Genomic DNA, 18,765 nt, shown 5'->3' on the forward strand with positions numbered 1-18,765 from the left:
ATTTGCACACAATTTTATTACATTTTTATTGAGAACTGGTTCAGAGAAAAAAAGAACAACCAAATAAAACCCACATAGAATATATTTTTAAAGATTTAATAATATGTTTGTAACAATACAAAAAAAACAGGAAAAGCTGTCCGTAACATAATGAAAATCGTCATGTAAGTCTATAAATAAAAGTTTACAGAACATCTTAAATTAAAGTAAGAATATGAAACATGTCTAGCAGTGATACTGAAACATTTACAGTATGATATATATTTTAAAACACATGAATCTGCAGATGATTACATACATATTCAAAGGAATCTTCTAGCAGCCTATGCGCTAAAGTATTATTAATGCAGATTCTTGCCTGCTTTTGGTGTAGCAAACTTAACACACACCACACCGCCTTCATTGACTCTGTTTTCTGCTGAGTGGCGAAGGGGTCTTTTCACAAGAGGGGATGCAATGACTTCATACACAGCTGGGTTGGCAACCACCTCGTATGTGGAGGAGGTGTTCGTTTCTGACTGCTTGGTGACAGTCGTGGAGGTCGTGGATGTAATGATCTTGTTCCCAAAACAATCCGTTTCTTCGTATTTTTCGGTGACGGTCTTTGTGCCAACTCTTCCTGCGGCTTCAGGAACTGTTTTCAACTCAAGCACGCTTTTCTGTCTCCTTGCGTTCAGTGGGCTGCATACATTGTTCAGGGTTGCCTGCTGTAAAGGATCTGCGTGTCTCCTGATGTCACCATTTCTAGGTTCACTCCCCTCAGGCCTTGTATTTGAAGACTTATTTTGTGGTAAGCCAGCCGCACCTTGTTTTTCAGGCGGGGCCACCTTCGTTTTTCTAGCGGCTGATTGAATTGAGATATAAGAAGGTGATGATGGAGAACTGGCTCGGGGTTTACTGGTTGGGATTTCTAGTGTTGGCTTTTGCACCTGGTCTGACTTCTCCCGTAACACAACATCTTCTTCCCTATGTCTTCCTGAGACCTGATTTGTATTTTCCATTTTGGCTTTGCTGGTGCTGATACTAATCTTCCTAATATTAGTGGAGGAGGATGAGCATTGCTCGCTTCCCAAAGACTCTTTGAATAGACCCGAGAGCCCAGCAATGTCAGACTCCGATTTCAAATTAGAGACGGAAAATAAAGCCTTCCTAATGGATTCCTCTATGTCCATAAGTCTTGCTAATGTCTGTTCCTTCAGGTGAATTATTTCCGCACTTGCTCTTTCAAGATCCTCAAATACAAGCTCCACAGAAGAAGTGCTTTCTGTATCATCTTTCTTTGGCTCAATCCTTTCAACTTTCTTTTGCACTTTTGGTTTAATCTGCCTGACCTTGTCGCTGGGAACCACAATCCATTCAGGTACGTTCTCAAAGAAGTTCTTCAGTGATCTCACATCAACCTTAAAAGTCTCCCCTTCAAATTCCTCAACTTTTGACAGAATTATCTGAAGTTCCTCCCGTTTCCTCAAGTTTTCAAAAATATCCATTGCTGCGCTGACGTTTCCTCTTATTATTTCATCCCTGTGGAATGATAGCCTTTGGCGTCGCTCATCTTCAGTCTCTCTTCCAGTTTTCTTCTTTCTTAAAACAACCTTGTTTTCTTGTTGCTCAATCTGTTCTTCAGGCTGGCAATTGACGCTCATCTGCACTGATGGTGTATGGATTTCAGACTGAAGCTTGGTGTCTTGCTCAGAGCTGGTAGCTTCAGCAGTATGCTGTCGAGCCTGTTTATACTTGTGCTGTGTACTAGACTCCTCTTGTTCTGTGCATCTTTTTTCCTCTGACTTACAAATTCTGTTAGTTGCATTTGCTTGGGAGATATTTACTTTCTTTCGCAATGCAGGAGCAGTCACAAAGACACCTTTATTTGTTTCAGAGGGTGGTCTTACATGCACAAAGCCAGTCTTCCTTCCATCAAAGCTCTGAAGAGCAGTTTGAAAACTTGGATGCATTTCATTTGCGATTGTGCTATCATCAGAATAAGACGGCATAAATCCTTGCAATTCTTCAGTGGCTTGGGTTTTGTGGGGCACATGCTCAATCTTCTCAGTTACTTTACCACGAGACTCAGGGTTTACAGTTGAAGGCTTTGACCCCTTCTGTGTCAGCTCTTCATTAGAAGTATTGTCTTTGCTTTGGTCTTCCTTCCTATGCTTATACTTCTCCTCTGCTAGCTGAAGTGGGGTTTTAATGACTTTTTTGGTACTAACAGCTGCACTTCCAATGACACACTGAACCCCGGATGCCTCACAGTGCATCTCCATGTGTTTGGAGTTCCGTGAGACCTTTGCACGCAAAGACTCCTCTTCAGATGTCTCTACAGATTTGGTCATTGTGGTCTCCTGATAGCACGGAGGCTTAGGAGGTAAAGGAGGTGGAGTGGACTTTGCTGGCAGCTGTTGTTGGGCTTTTGGAGGAATTGTTGGAGCTAGCTGCTCTTGTCTAAGGTGCTTTGGTGGAGGAATAGGTCTCTTTGCTTGTGCAGCAGAGGAGCCTGCAGCCAAGTGTTCTGGTTTTGGGGGAACAGCTGGCTTAGAGGATGGTGCTTTTTCACAAGTCTTGTGAGGGAGAGGAGGAGGGGTCTGAGAAACTCTTTGTTTCACCATTGTGGAAGTATCGGTAGAGTCGTTGGTTTTGTTTTCCTTACAGGTGTGGGTTACAGTTGCATCACTCAGTGTTGTGGAAGAATCGGTAGAGTCGTTGGTTTTATTTTCCTTACAGGTGTGGGTTACAGTTGCATCTCTCAGTGTTGTGGAAGAATCGGTAGAGTCGTTAGTTTTGCTTTCCTTACAGGTGTGGGTTACAGTTGCATCTCTCAGTGTTGTGGAAGAATCGGTAGAGTCGTTAGTTTTGCTTTCCTTACAGGTGTGGGTTACAGTTGCATCTCTCAGTGTTGTGGAAGAATCGGTAGAGTCGTTAGTTTTGCTTTCCTTACAGGTGTGGGTTACAGTTGCATCTCTCAGTGTTGTGGAAGAATCGGTAGAGTCGTTAGTTTTGCTTTCCTTACAGGTGTGGGTTACAGTTGCATCTCTCAGTGTTGTGGAAGGCTGCCGTTCCCTGTCAGTCACAGCAACTGGAGGAGGAAGCTCAGTGTCAGATGGAGGTACTGAAACTACAACAGATTCAGTGTTGTTTTTCTTTGTGCTAACTGAATAAGACTGTCTTGCATTTTTGTATATCATAGCTGCTTTATAGTCTCCTTTAGAAACATTAATGCTTGATTTCTCCAAAGACTGAAAAGTTGCGTGCAAATCACCTCGAACAATATCTTCCTTATCTACTGGTCTCTGCCCTGCTGCAGCATTCTGCAGAGATTTAATAGCAGCCTTTACATCTCCTCTTACGGCAATCTCTTGTTCTGCCTTTTCTTGTGATGACTGCATATCATAATCTGAGTTTAGAAAGGGATTTACAACTGCAGCCAATGGCTGTGAAACCCCATCATAAACATTAGTATCTGCACCTTTTGCAACTTCACTCTGCTGGCAAGCTTCAATGGGATGAATCTCCACAGAGTCACTGACCTTTTGTTGTGCTGACGTTATCTTCTGCTGGCTTTTGGAGGACACAGTTGATTCGTCTACCCTTGTGACACTGCTAAGTTGTTTCTTTTGCACAACAGTTTCTTGCATCTGCATGGATGTGTGCACAGTGCTTGCATGCTGGACACTGGTCTTCTGTTGAGCAGCATGTTGAGTGTGCTGTTCTTGACGGGCTTGAGAAACTGCATGGTGCCTCTCTTGAACATGGTGCTGGACAGTTTTTGCTTCAGCTGTTGCCTGGCGGAGGCTTTGCATTGCTGCCTGAAGATCAGAACTGTGTGCATCTTCCATTACTACACACGTTGCTGCTTGATTGCCCTGCTCTATGTCATGCTTTTCTGCACGGGTATCTCCTGTAACAAGCTCTACAGTACCATTCCCATTTGTAGTGGAACCTGTTTCCTCCAGTGGGACTGTTATATCATATATTGTTCCAGGAACAATGATTTCACGTTCCAGCTGCATGCTCTGAATCTTTGCACGCTCCAGGGACTGCAGTGTTGCCTTAATATCCCCAGAAACAATCTCCTCTTTTTCTACAACAATTGGCTGACTCATTGCCTGTCCCAGTGATTGCTTAGCAGCAGTGATGTCGCCACCTAAGATTTCTTCTTTCTGAACACTGCTTTGCTCTGACACATTTTCGGACAAGAACACTTGCTTTGTGGATTTAATGTTCCCGGGCACGATGTCCTTGACTAATTTCTCTACCTGCTCTTTATGTTGATTGAGATGCCTTTTAGCTCCCTCCACATCCCCTTGGACAATTTCAATCTGTTCCTTGGGAGGAGAATCAGTATCATCCTCACAGGTTTCCTCCTGAAGGTTCTTCAGATAGTTAAGGTCTCCCTTCTCAATACAGCTCCTATATAAGTGAACGTTTCCTTTCTCACTTTGACCCAGTCTGACTGAGGCAGCAGTCTTGTGCTCTTGTGTTGTAGCCAGAAGACTGCCAATGGTGGATTTCACATCACCTTTGACAATCTCTTGGCTTTCTGCCCTGCTTTCCTGGTGACTGAAGAGGGAATAAATGGTCATTTCAGCATGACCCCTTTCAGTTTCTTGGATTAGGATTCCTTTTGTCACAGATGTATCTTGGCTGAGAAGATTGTCAATAGCTTGAGCTACATTTGCCTTTATCAGCGCCCCTTCAGTTCTTGCACTGGACTGTTGCTGGCTCACAGATAGCTCTAGTTTTGTTACTTGCACATTTCCCTGCTCATCCTCTTTAACAAGAATTCCCTGGGGCTCTACATTTGTTCTGTGCAGCAACTGCAGCATTATTCCTTTAATGTCCCCTTCAACAACCTCTTCCTTCTGAATCACTGGGCCCTGGCTCTCAATTAGCTGATACTTTGCCATTTTTACATTCCGACATGTGTTGGCTTCAATAACAATACCATGGGACCGTATTGCGTTGAAGTTGTAGAGACGATGTAAAGTCTTTCTCACGCTCTTCACCACCATTTCCACAGCTTCAGTAGTGTTTTCTGAACTAAGTTTATCAAGGGGTGTCGACTCAAATAGCCAGGTTGTACTTTTCACATCTGCGCGGGGCATTTCTTCCTGAACCTTGACACTGGGTTCAGACTCTTTGAGAGAATCTAATGGCTGCGTTTCAAACAACCACGTAGACCTCTTTACATCTCCTTTCTGATTGTCTTCTCTGTGCACGGTTTGCACAGACGCACTTTCCTGGAATTCACCTTTCAGGGTGTCGATGGGATGATTCTCAAACAGCCAGGTGGAGGTCCTGACATCACCTTGTTGAACATCACTAACGCTCACCATTCGCACATACTTCTTTTGGTTGACATCTTGCGATTCAAAGAGTTGTTTGTTTAACTGCACGCCCCCCTCTTGGACATCTTCAACGGTCTTTACTGGAGGCTTTTCTCCAGTCGTGAGGGAGTCCAGTGGCTGTGTCTCAAACCTCCATCGAGCTGTTTTAACATCACCCTTCTGAATGTCCTCCTGTGTGACAGCACGGATCACGAAAATCTCATCCTGCTGCTTAATGGTGTCTAACGGCTTTGTTTCAAACATCCACCTGGCACCCCTTACATCCCCACTCATGACCTCCTCCTTCTTTACTGTGGTGACTTCATGAAACTGTCCTTCTTTATCTCTGATTGCGTACAGCGGCTGGGTTTCAAAGAGCATTGTACAGGACTTCACGTCTCCCTTTCTCAGCAGCTCCTCAGTGGGAACTGACTTGCTTTCCATCACCTTGTCCTCATTGTGAATTTGGTCCAAGGAAAAGGTTTCGAAAATAAACTTTTTATTGCCAACATCTCCACCTTTAACATCGCTTAAGATGTGCTCGTTTTCACTGGTCTCTTCAACTTCTTTAATGGTATCGATGGGACAGTTTTCAAAAAGCCAGGTAAACTTGTGAACCGATCCAGATTGGATGCTTTCATCTTTGTCTTCAGCTTCTGTGATTTTTACAGAGGCTGTACCTATTGTGTCAAGAGGCTTTGTTTCAAAGATTTCTTTTACTCGCGATACATCTCCTGATTGGACATCCACTTTGCTAACATATCTAACACCTTGCTCAGCGAGACTGTCTAGAGATTCTGTTTCAAAAAGATGCTTCACTGTTTTCACGTCGACTGCATTTACATCATCTTGATATACATTGCATACCTTCAAATACTGCTCGGACGTTTCTTTTATGGAGTCCAAAGGTTGGGTCTCAAAGAGCCAAGTGTGAGATTTCACATCAGCTTTCGGTATGGTTTCTTCTTCTTGTTTCATCTCAGATTTCTCATATAAAATATCCATGGGCTGTGTTTCAAACAGCCACCTGCAGGTCCTGACATTCCCCTTTTCTGAAATCTCCTTTTTGACAGATGACTGTTCCTCCGTTGGATTGATTTGGTTATGGATACTGTCAAGTGGCTGAGTCTCAAAAAGCCATTTGGCTGTCTTGACATCCCCAGCTTGCACTTCTTGTCTGGTGATGCCTTTGATGATCTCAACTTTCCCTGCTCCTTCCTCAAACTGGTCCAGGTACCTTGTCTCAAACATCCACTTGTAGTTTTGTACATTTCCACTGATAACCTGCTCCCGGCTTACTGTGGTCACTTCATGGTAATTTCCAGTGCTGTCCATAATTGCATACAAAGGGTTGGTCTCAAACAAAGCTCTGTTGCCCTTGACATTTCCAGTCCTCAATTCTTCCTGCTTGGCAATAGATTCACTCTCAGAATGAGAAATACTGCCTAGAGGAATCGTTTCAAAAAGGTGCTTATAAGATTTAACATCACCCTTTTCTATCTCTTGGCCTTTGGAACTGCTCTCTTCATGAGAAGCCTCTTTGCAAATATTATCCAGAGTGCATGTCTCAAACACTTCTTTTCTTTCCTTCACTGTTCCCCTTTCATCCTCGGTAACAGTCACTTTCTTTAAATGTCCCACTTCAAAGCTGTCCTTAAGGTTTTCCATGGGCTGTGTTTCAAACAACCACATAGTTGATCTCACATCCCCTCCAACTATCTCTTCATTGGACAAAGTATCCTTTGAACATTCCCCTTTAAGTGCAGCCAGTGGCTGGGTCTCGAAGAGAATGCGTTTGTTATCAACATCAACCCTTTCCACTACCTCTGTGCTTGCTTGGAACTTTTCCTCTTGGATGCTTTCATGGATAGTGTCCAAAGACTGAGTCTCAAACATCCATCTTTTCTTATCAACCCCTCCCTTTTGTGCCTCTTCCAAGGAGATTCCCCTAATGATCCTGACCTCTGATCTGTCTCTGTTTATTAAATCCAAGGGCTGAGTCTCAAACAGCCAGCGTGCTGTTTTGACGCTGTCACTCTGAATTTCCTCTCTGCATATGGACGTGATTTCATAAATGTTCCCAGTGCCATCCTTAATGGCACAGCAAGGCTCTGTTTGGAAGAGTTTCACAGTTTTTTGAAGATCCCCTTTCTGTTCCTGTATTTCAGATCTCAGCTTCAGGATGCTTTGATCTTCCACAGAGTTGCAGCGCCCCAGTGCATCTAAAGGACAGGACTCAAACAGAAGCCGTGCGCCTTTCACATCTCCTTTTTGCATGGGCTCTTTAAGCACTGCTTCCACCATTTCCCCTTCCTCTGGGTACAGTTTGTTTAAGCAGTCCAGCGGCTGTGTCTCGAACAGCCATGTAGCCGTGTGAACGTCTCCTTTTATTTGATCGTTCTCGCATGCTGTTTTAGAGGTGGAGAGTAGGGTGCTTTGTTCGGACTGGTGTTCAAATAGGGAAGAAGTGCCCTTCACATTTCCACCAGGGACAGTTTCGTCCTCCAGCATCTTTTTAGTAGCATGGTGCTCTCCAATGGAGTCCAACTTCCAGTTCTCAAATATCCAACGCATGGACTGAACCTCCCCCTGAAGCCCAGCTTCAGCGGCTGCCAGGGCTTGGATTTGGTCTGAGTTCATCATGTCCTCCAGCTCCTTGCTCACAACCACCTCTAGTTTGTTTCTCAGCTCTGGGTGCATGTGCCTGTAGAGCCTCTTCAGCTCATTCTTCTGTTGCTGTTGATAGAAAGTGCAGAAGGTTTCTTTGGGAGGGGGTACTGGTATGAAGCTTGGGTTCTGCTCTTCAGTTGGGGCCAGTCCTTCCTCCTGGGGTCCAGGTGGTGGAGGGGGTGGCAAATCTTCTTCCAGATTATGAACATTTGTTGTTTTTGAAACCTGTGTTTGTTTAGCTTTCTCTGCCATCTTGGAGGAAAGAAATACAAATATTCAGGTTAATATAGTTTTTCTCTGTTGTATTACCAAGGTTAGTAATAATAAAAAAAAGTAATCATGCAGAAAACAAATTATAAAACTCATACCTTTTCTTTGGAGCGAGGCACAACACAGAAACCAGGTACAAATGTGAGTAGCACTTCAAACCATCTTCAAACGTGTCAAAGTTCAAAATGTTAGCAGAACTCCAAAGCAGTTAGTGATGCAGCCCCTGCCGCTACCCCAAGCGCATGTGTTATACAAGGCTTGAATGAAGATACAGTAGTCAAAACATCACAATTATTGTGTGGTGATTCAATTCACTAGAAACCATTTTAATGGATACATTCCCTGAAAAATTATACAAATGCTGTACAATTTCACAACGTTACTTTTCAATAAGCCAGCGTGCTATAATTCCTGTAATTAAGTAGTTTCAGTCTCTTACATGGAAATACAGAAAGTTATTTTGCCTTGACTTCGCTCCCAGTCTCCCTTTAAGAGTTGAATTATTTTTCCTAGACCTTTTTTGAAGTCTTCAGTGTTGAAAACATTTTTTTTTTAAGTTATAATTGGTACAGAGTATTTAATGACGTTACGAAATTTAAGTCAGCCTTGTAAAAAGCCCTCCACTAAACAAACGATGCTGAAAGGTTGTTAATCAAATGAAAAGCAAAAATGCAATATTAACAAGGCTGGAACAAGTGAGCTAGCACCACTGCACACACTGCTGCACTTAAATGTGACGAGTTCAGTTTGAATCTTACCTTCCTTGCTTTAGACGTGTTATCGGAAAGAAGAGCTCTATCCTGTGTTAAAACAACCTGCAGGAACAAAAAAACCATTTACATATGCATTCAGTTTATCATTTCACAGTCTCAAAATATTTGCTAGGATATTGAAATTAACAATGCTATTTTATTCACTATTGAAATTTACACGACAAAATAAGAAACAGACATCAAAGAATTGTATTGAAAGTAAAGTCAGCTGACAAGATCATTCCTGAATTGCTGCTGTGCGTTCCCTTTAGCTGCATTAGTATACGATGCGCCGTTTGTTTTTTTTAAAAAGCCTGTTATAGCAAGCATTGATTTTATGTTTAAGACATGATTTCAGGCACTACTTTAGGTTAAAAGAAGTTCTCAGTTTCTATATCTTTTTTTCAGGTCATCTCTCACTCGAAAGCTGAGGGAACACAAAACCACTTTTGTCAGGAACAGTGGCTTGAACCCTGGTTCCAGGAGCACATGGCTTGAACCCTGGTTCCAGGAGCACATGGCTTGAACCCTGGTTCCAGGAGCCCGTGGCTTGAACCCTGGTTTCAGGAGTCCGAGGCTTGAACCCTGGTTCCAGGAGCTCGTGGCTTGAACCCTGGTTCCAGGAGCCCGAGGCTTGAACCCTGGTTCCAGGAGCCCGTGGCTTGAACCCTGGTTCCAGGAGCCCGAGGCTTGAACCCTGGTTCCAGGAGCCCGTGGCTTCGTGTTCCCTCAGCTTTAATGTTTCTTTGACACATGATTGTTGGACATGGCACAGGTTGCCAGTGTAGAGCTGGTATTTACACTTCCATAACACAGCCAACAAGCTACTTTAAAGGTCATGTTCTAAAATTAGAGTGATCTTAACAAAATAGAAACAGAGCAGCCTTATCAGAGAAGGTGTGATAATAGAACGACTCTGCTAGGAAAGTGCAAGTCTACTTAAAACGCTTGCCACTTCAATACACAAGGATATTTAGGGTTTGACGCATCGGAATGTGTGTGGTTTGAAAAGAAAGATCAGTAATATTGTGAGCATTCTTGCAGCATTTAGTCATACGTATATGCTTGTGGTAGACTGAGATGACCGGGTGTTTGATGACATTGTATTTAACAGTGGCTCTTTAAAGCTCTTTAACCCCCTTCAATGCTCATGCCACACGATATTTCTGAGTTTGAACTGAAACGAGGAGCAATGGAAACAGTGGGAGGAATGACAAGCACTTACCGGCTTTACAGGGCTGGCTCTGGGGCTCACAGCTGCTGCTCTCGACAGGTAGCGAGCAGATCGCTCTTTCACAGAAGGCACAGGTCTGTTGAGGTCCTGGTCTGCTGTACAGCTCGTGGCTCTGGGTTCTGAAATCGATGGGCTCTTCTCAGCTGAAAAACACATGTTGGAACAATGATTCATATATATATATCAAAGCTTCTTTTTATGAAAAAAGATGCTGACCAATGCAAGGCATTTGCATATTAAACAATGTCTCTCAAAGTCATAAAATAATTCTCAGCAATGGTAAACCAAGCATGCATACCTTGCTTGATTGATGATACACACATATATAATTCAACAACTGGATTATTCATTTCATTAGTCATATAATTACAGCCCTCATCAGGACAAGCAGACATTGCAAAAAGACTCTGTTTATGTAAAAACAAGCAGGCTTCAGCAGTCCTGGCACACAGCCTGTTCCTTCACAGCATTGTGTTGCTCTATTTGGGGGTAATCAATACTGCCACTGTTCAGATCATTAAAACACACCCCCTGGCCTCTGACCTGTACGAGTGTCTCCTTTCACTAAATACAAACACAACTGCTGTTTTTAAACCACTAAATGTGACCCAAAGTGTTTAGATACAGCAATCTTCAAGGGGAAGGGTTTGCTAGAATCGCTGTGTTTGCAAACCCTTGTCTTCTGAAATGCCTCTATCTACCAGTGATAGAGCGGTAAAAACAACAGGATGTGTTTTTTTTTTTATCTATTTACACTGCTTGTGCAACAGAAATGTGGGCAGTGCGTCCATGCAAACCCCTGGCTGGGAAAGCACTCAGGCCCCTTCTTAAACAGCTGATCTCAGAAAGGCTTTCCTTTAATCACTTGCAACCCCTTTACTGATTAGTTTATCTGATTGGTCAGCTGTCCAAAAACTATGTAGAGTAAAGAAACTGGCTAGTGAATGAAGGAAACATAGTAAACAGTACAATCCTTTCAAGAAATTTCTACATTTGAGGGGAAATAATTGTTGATTATAGCAATTGAAATTTGTAAAGGCAACTTTAGTGATGAACGATCGATGCCTCCCAACATCTGTTATTATACTGTTCTCTTACATGTGTAGCAGGCAGTGTTGTGTGATACACTGCTGTTACAGACTGTGTCTCCTGTCAGTGAGATGAGATTTGATGTGTGTGTTTGTGTGACAGGCAATGTTGTGTGATACAGTGCTGTTACAGACTGTGTCCCCTGTCAGTGAGATGAGATTTGATGTTTGTGTGACGGGCAGTGTTGTGTGATACACTGCTGTTACAGACTGTGTCTCCTGTCAGTGAGATGAGATTTGATGTGTGTGTTTGTGTGACGGGCAGTGCTGTGTGATACAGTGCTGTTACAGACTGTGTCCCCTGTCAGTGAGATGAGATTTGATGTGTGTGTTTGTGTGACGGGCAGTGCTGTGTGATACACTGCTGTTACAGATTGTGTCTCCTGTCAGTGAGATGAGATTTGATGTGTGTGTTTGTGTGACGGGCAGTGCTGTGTGATACACTGCTGTTACAGACTGTGTCCCCTGTCAGTGAGATGAGAGGAGGTTAAAAGCTCTTTTGCGTTGTGGTTAAGGCGCTTGCTTGCGGTGTGTGGGGTTGCCGGTTTGTGTCCAGCCTCTTCTCTGTTACGCATCCACAAAAGAAAAATCTGAGACGTCTGAGTTTTGTACTTCCACTCCGAGGCTGCTACTACAGATATCTCTTTGTTTTTTATGAAATTACAAGCATTACATAGATACATAGCGTCCCACTTGCTGATGTGAATGAATCAGTCTGTGAAAGGCCAGACTCACCTGTTGCCTTCCATAAGCCCCTGGTATGCGTACAGTCTGGCCAGCATTCAGCAGTATCAATCCCCCGGCTGACTGTATAACCCAGGAGAAAAAAAGAGCTGCAAGCTCAGCTGTAGCTCACCCTCGATCAGCAGCCAAAAAATGTGTGAAAGGCTTAGCTCTGAAACCATCAGCACTAAATGCACAAGGGCATCATGAGAAGGGAATGTTCTTTCCTGTCACTGTGTGTGCTTGCCATGCGGGAGATATCATAATCCAATCTGGAAATGATGTGACACTGTGAATACTAGCAGGGCTGGGGAGCTACTGTACAACCAATATATTGTATTAACAAGATCTCTGATTTATGTGTACTTGTATTTAAAGTTGTTCCAAATGTATTATTATTATTATTATTATTATTATTATTATTATTATTTATTTATTTATTTATTTATTTGTTTATTAGCAGACGTTTGGAAAAACAGAACTCCAAAAAGGGCTGCTGAACACTGGCGCCACTCACACGGCTGCTCTTCTGCACGGCTACAGATGGATGAACATGAAGGATAGCTGAATATAACCCCATGTGAACTGAGCAGGGGTTATGACTGCAGCGATATCCAGAGCCAATACCTGTGGCTTTTCTTTTTTTATGCCAGTGTTATATGAAATCAAAATCTGTTCTACTCTAAATATTGCAGATTTCTAAAACACATTCAGATATTATATTAGCTGGGTGGCCTAGTCAGATACTCTTATTGCGTTACGTATATATGATTATTCTGCATCGGATAGCTTGTAGGATACTATGCAGCATCCTAATCAATATACCGTAAGGTACTAGTATTTAACATGATGCTATGTAGCTGCTGTTAACAGGCTATGCTGGGATTAAGTGCTCCTCCAACACCTTTTACAATGGCCTTGCCCCCAAAACATGACTTTCATGCTATTATCTATTTGTGTCAGCTGTTATCATAGGACGAATGGCTATAGCTCAAGGCATCTTTAATGACCCCAATCCTGTATCCAAGGAGTCCCCTCTATATCAGGTGGTGCTTTAGATAAACCCCTGGTATGTGCTGCTTATTGAATGCTCCTGCAATTGTCTGATGGAATGTATAGGCGCTATTTGAAGCTCAGCTTTGTGAGTAGGTTTCACTCAGAGACAGTTGTTCACAAGACGCAGTTGGTGCTATAAAAAATTTCAGTTTTAGAATGACAACCCTGCCAAACCATCATCTGCCTTCTCTGAGGAATTTCAATTGATTGGGCTTAGTTCTGGAAAGCATGAAACCAGCCCTGTCTAAAAATGTTGACATAAAATACTTTGCATTACAAGATCACCATACTAATAGTACTGACCTTTCTGTGTGGCCAGACAAGTTACAGCTAAGAATGTGAGATTTAAATTTATTTTTATGCCTTTCAGATTAGCATAACAGCTTTCTTGCAAATCCATTCTCAGTTTTACAGCCTGTAAACCCATGTATCCTCTGCCACCACACTGTAGGTTTGCTTCATGTGCAGCAGATAGTAGGATCCCACCTGACAACTCTGAGAATCTGAGATGCAGCAAAGGAAATTTCATGAACAGGGGCTTGAAACCTGGTTCCAGGAAACCGGGAGAACTAGGTAAAGGCAACTTTGCTGCATCAAACCCCAAGACCCCCCGTTGTGATATGCAGTGGCCTGAAACCTAGTCTCCTATAACCAAGTTCTAAGCCGATCAATAGACGTATTGTTTATCGAAATACTATATATATTTTTAAGTAATTGATCTGCTGTGACATATTTAAATGCCTCTTAAATGCTGCTGTTGATCTTGTCAGTAAAGTCAGCAGAATAAGGCCTGCAAAAGATAAGAGGCCTGCTTCTTCAGTTAGGGAATCATGGCAAAATCAGTAAACACCCAAAACAACAACCAAACTAGTGTAACAAACATGGGCTCATTTATAAAGTTAGCCCCTGGCTTTACCGTTCATTATTTCATCCTACTTCAGAACTAACATGAATACACAGACGCAGCAGCGGTTCTCATAGCCAAGCCTTCGTAATATTATTTAGAAACTAGAAGTAATGAGACAGCTACTCACTTTCAAAAGTGAACCCTTCTTTTCGTCAGTTATTTCTTCTTGTCCTAGAGGAACGATTGTAAATGTCCCTTCAGTTCTCTGCTGGTCTCTTGCTGTGTGTGAAGGAGCCCTGCTCTGCACTGTGTTCTGTGTCGCTTTGCGTTTTCACTGCCCTGGCTTTGTGGCAGCTGGTTTTATCACGGTGCAGCAGCTATGTTGGGAGGATGAAGCAGTGCTCTATTTTTGGAGAGCTGGGTGGCTGGTATTCCATCAGGCTGAGTCAGTCACTGATTGTGGAAATCATTAGGGACCGGGGGCAGCCTTACTGACCTTACCTGAGTGGGATGCCACCGGCACCTGTTCACAAAACACGGACCACCCCTAACACTATGACATCACAGGGACCTTGGCCAATGGCTGCACAGAGCTCCCAGATCACATCCCTGTATATGTATTATTATTAGTTCTGATGCCTCAGTAACATGCTGAATGAAACCTTCATTACAGAGCATGATGTACCTTTCCTGTAAACGTGTTGCTCAGTGACTGTGTCAGAGAGCTGTAACGGGCTTAATATATAGGAACAACATCACGTTCACTTCTCTGTGAACTGCTTCCCAATAGATCCTTGTTCATATTAGATTAGTTTTTTTATTATAATCTCTGTTTTGGTCGGGAGTGAATGATAATGGCAGATCGGAAATAGATCTTAAAAGAAAAACACTGTGTATCCCTCAGTAATGATTTTTCATTTCAATTTCTAGAAATTTTAAAACAGTCTGTGTTGTGTAGTTCAAGAATTTGCCAGAACTTTGAAAAAAGCATGCATGCATTATAAAATAGATACTGTAGATAGGAAGTGTAACGTGTTACAATTATGCATGCAGTGATGAAGGAGATACAAAGCAACATTTTAACATGTATTACAATTAAAGGCATGTCTGCAAGCGCATGTTAACACTATTCATTTAGGAGTAAAGAACTCAGGGTAACACGTGCCATTAATTACTGTGTATTTACATAGCAGCTACTGCAATAACCATCCATGATGGGGTAGGGAGCAGAAAAGCTAGAGCACTTAGGTCGCTCTTCCTGCAGTGATGTAGGACAGATCTCAAACCCCAGTGCACTAGAGCGGCATTTTGAAAAGAGCTTTGAAACAGACTTTAAAGTTCTAAGTGTAAAAAGTTGTCAGGATGTTAACAATGAAAAGAAAAATGACAGGTACATTATCTAAACAGTCGTAGCAGCATGTGGTGATGTGTAACGCTGTATTTTTCAGAACCCTTTAACATGTAATGTAAGCACAATACATGGAAGTACACAATTGTATTAGAAAAGGGTAAGGATTAGGGTTAGCGTTATATCATGCAAAAAAAGTTTACAGATTGGGCACTTTGTAACTATGCATAATGACATTGTAATTATGTAATTCTGTGCAAGTACATGTGTGTTTAATATGTAACTACATTGTAAATACACAGTAATTAGAGACAATGTAAAGTGTTACTGAACTCTGTATCTGCCCCTGTGAATTCATAGTGTTAAAGACCCCATTGTGAAACAAACAACATGCCACATAAAGAAGTCACTATCTGAAGGTTAATATTTATTTTTACTGAAGATTTGGCTATGATGATGGCTTGTGTGTTTAAGCTGCAGTGCTACTCTCTTCCAGGCTACTATTACCTGACGTAAAAGAAGAAAATAAAACCTAGGCATGGATGATGAGTGACACAGCAAGCAAGGCCTTCTGGATTGAGTGACCTATTCCAGTCACAGACTGACTCACCCTGTCATCACTGACCATCGTAACTGTAGAACGCATGACATGGACCTGCTGGCACAAGGCTCAGTAACACTGTCTGCGTCTCATGTGTGTGAGTGTGTCACAACTAAAACTAGGACAGCGAGTCTGTGGGCGTGCAGTCACATCTAAAACTAGGACAGCGAGTCTGTAAGCGTGCAGTCAAATCTAAAACTAGGACAGTGAGTCTGTGAGCATGCAGTCACAACTAAAACTAGGACAGCGAGTCTCTGGGTGTGCTTGCTGTTTTCTGTTTGTAGTTCTCTTCTCAAAGGCTATTTCTAGATCAAAAATCATAACCACATGCTCTATACAGTTCAAATGGTGCAGTACAGTGTTTGGGCATGCCATTTTAATATGTACCCAAGATGAAAAAGATGTACATTGGAGAAACTAAAAGCCTGTTCATCTTTAATCACACAGTTTAGAGAATGGCTTAGACTCCCTCCAAATGACAGGACTACAAACTAATTGGACAGACAAACTTAGGAAAAAAGTAGAAACTGAACAATATTTTTGTAAGTAAACGAGATAAATAATATATTTCCTTTTTTCAATAACCAAATTTATACAACCCTAAAATGTAAGCGTAAAAGTAAGCGCCGGCTCCCTCTAGTGTACTGCAGTGTATTACCAGCAAAACGAAAAGGGCCCTTCATTAAAAGTAACCCCAACTCTCACTTCTGTAAATACATTGGCTGATCTAGCCTGTGTTTGATAATGAAGATACTAGACAATACCTGAAACAGTATGTTTAAACAAAAAACAAAACGTTACAAAAACTAGCCAAGAAGCAAAAATAAATACAAAAATGTAAATGTTAGAAATAAGCAGAAAGAAAAGTGCTCCCCCAACTATCTCCCCATGATAGATCTGGATCTGACTTCTAAAAGCCAAGGACTACTAAATAGCATCTCCCCTTGCTCCTGAAGGCTCTTCAGTGATAGATCTGGATCTGACTTCTAAAAGCCAAGGACTACTAGATATCATCTCCCCTTGCTCCTGAAGGCTATTCAATGATAGATCTGGATCTGACTTCTAAAAGCCAAGGACTACTAGATAGCATCTCCCCTTGCTCCTGAAGGCTATTCAATGATAGATCTGGATCTGACTTCTAAAAGCCAAGGACTACTAGCTAGCATCTCCCCTTGCTCCTGAAGGCTCTTCAATGATAGATCTGGATCTGACTTCTAAAAGCCAAGGACTACTAAATAGCATCTCCCCTTGCTCCTGAAGGCTCTTCAGTGATAGATCTGGATCTGACTTCTAAAAACCAAGGACTACTAGATATCATCTCCCCTTGCTCCTGAAGGCTATTCAATGATAGATCTGGATCTGACTTCTAAAAGCCAAGGACTACTAGATAGCATCTCCCCTTGCTCCTGAAGGCTATTCAATGATAGATCTGGATCTGACTTCTAAAAGCCAAGGACTACTAGCTAGCATCTCCCCTTGCTCCTGAAGGCTCTTCAATGATAGATCTGGATCTGACTTCTAAAAGCCAAGGACTACTAGCTAGCATCTCCCCTTGCTCCTGAAGGCTCTTCAATGATAGATCTGGATCTGACTTCTAAAAGCCAAGGACTACTAGCTAGCATCTCCCCTTGCTCCTGAAGGCTCTTCAGTGATAGATCTGGATCTGACTTCTAAAAACCTAGGACTACTAGATAGCATTTCCCCTGCACTTGAAGACTCTTCAACTATGGAGAGCTGGGTCTGTCTTCTAAAAGCCAAGGACTACTAGACCAGGGTCTAGGGGATGATTTAATGCAATACAAACTCACAAGGCAGTTGTTAAGTGCAGAATGTCGGGAATGCCAGACTGCACAGTTGGAAGGAGTTTAACATGCCAATCAACAACTGTCCCTGCATCCAAGTGGAGAATGCGGGGCATGCTGCAGAGCCCTATCAGGCTTATACACATCTGAAGACCACATTCTCTCTCAAAATGCCCAGTGTAAATTCAGGCACTTCCACTACTACTGGGCGTCACACTTGAGTATGAGAATGCTCTGTGGTATTTAATAGGATGTGTGTTGGGAAACAATCCCAACTGTGGTGCTTGTCTAACCTATAGTGCCAGAGGACAACACAGCTCTGGCGGCTCCACTGCAGAACCACAGGATTCTGTGGATTCTTCCGCTAACCTAAGCCCTCCTTACCTGGGCAGTGCTCGGCCAATTGTATGCCAGCCCCTAGGAACTCCTGGTCATGGTCGGCTGTGACATAGCCTGGACTTGAACCTGTGATCCCCAGACTATAGGGCACATCCTGGACTCCACATGGAGCGCCTTTACTGGATGCGCCACTCGGGAGCCCCCATTTCTTGATTGCTTGATATTATGGTACAATATTTTGGGGAAGTTACAGTACACACCCCAGGATCACCTCTTGAGGTCATTTTTATACTGGCCTCATTATAGAAACTTCACCAGAACCAGTCCAGAACCAGTAATTTAATAAAGGTGGAGCAAAACACTGACTTTAAAGAAGGAAATATGAAGTGAGTGTTAACCATGCCAGGCCTTCCCATGAAGCCTACCTGTTTAAAGCACTTTCCCTCTGAAGTGTGCTGTAAAAACCTGAGTACAAACACTGGGATTTACAGTTCTGACAAGCAGCTTACTCATCACATGATGCATGTATACTTACAGTTCTGACAAGCAGCTGACTCGTCACATGACACATGTATGCCTCCTATCGTCTTTCTTCTTTCAGATCTGTCTTGCCTGCTGGATTTCACTTGCTATCAAGAAAAACAGATTCATAGACCTGTCAATGCCGGCCTCTTCAACCTGTCTACAGTGTCTGATGTAACAGCACAGCCT

General features: G+C 42.6%; 1 protein-coding gene across 3 annotated transcripts; it reads right to left on the reverse strand.

Annotated features, from left to right (window-relative positions):
* Window positions 1–82: 82 nt before the first annotated feature.
* Window positions 83–14,473, reverse strand: LOC121309904 (xin actin-binding repeat-containing protein 1-like). 3 transcript variants are annotated; one of them, XM_041243092.1, is made up of 6 exons: window positions 14,152–14,473; window positions 10,242–10,393; window positions 9,023–9,079; window positions 3,525–8,246; window positions 3,029–3,073; window positions 2,822–2,956 (listed from the first exon to the last, which is right to left on the reverse strand). In XM_041243092.1, exons 4-5 carry the CDS (start codon window positions 8,244–8,246, stop codon window positions 3,065–3,067), a joined length of 4,731 nt encoding a protein of 1,576 aa, XP_041099026.1. In that variant the 5' UTR covers window positions 9,023–9,079; window positions 10,242–10,393; window positions 14,152–14,473; the 3' UTR covers window positions 2,822–2,956; window positions 3,029–3,064. The 3 variants fall into 3 exon arrangements, with proteins under 3 accessions (XP_041099035.1, XP_041099026.1, XP_041099018.1); XM_041243101.1 differs by having other exon boundaries at window positions 83–3,367; window positions 3,917–8,246; window positions 14,152–14,437; XM_041243084.1 differs by having other exon boundaries at window positions 2,894–3,073; window positions 14,152–14,472.
* Window positions 14,474–18,765: the final 4,292 nt, after the last annotated feature.

The sequence above is a fragment of the Polyodon spathula genome, chromosome 3, assembly GCF_017654505.1.
Source record: "Polyodon spathula isolate WHYD16114869_AA chromosome 3, ASM1765450v1, whole genome shotgun sequence".
In the NCBI taxonomy this organism is placed as follows: Eukaryota; Metazoa; Chordata; class Actinopteri; order Acipenseriformes; family Polyodontidae; genus Polyodon; species Polyodon spathula.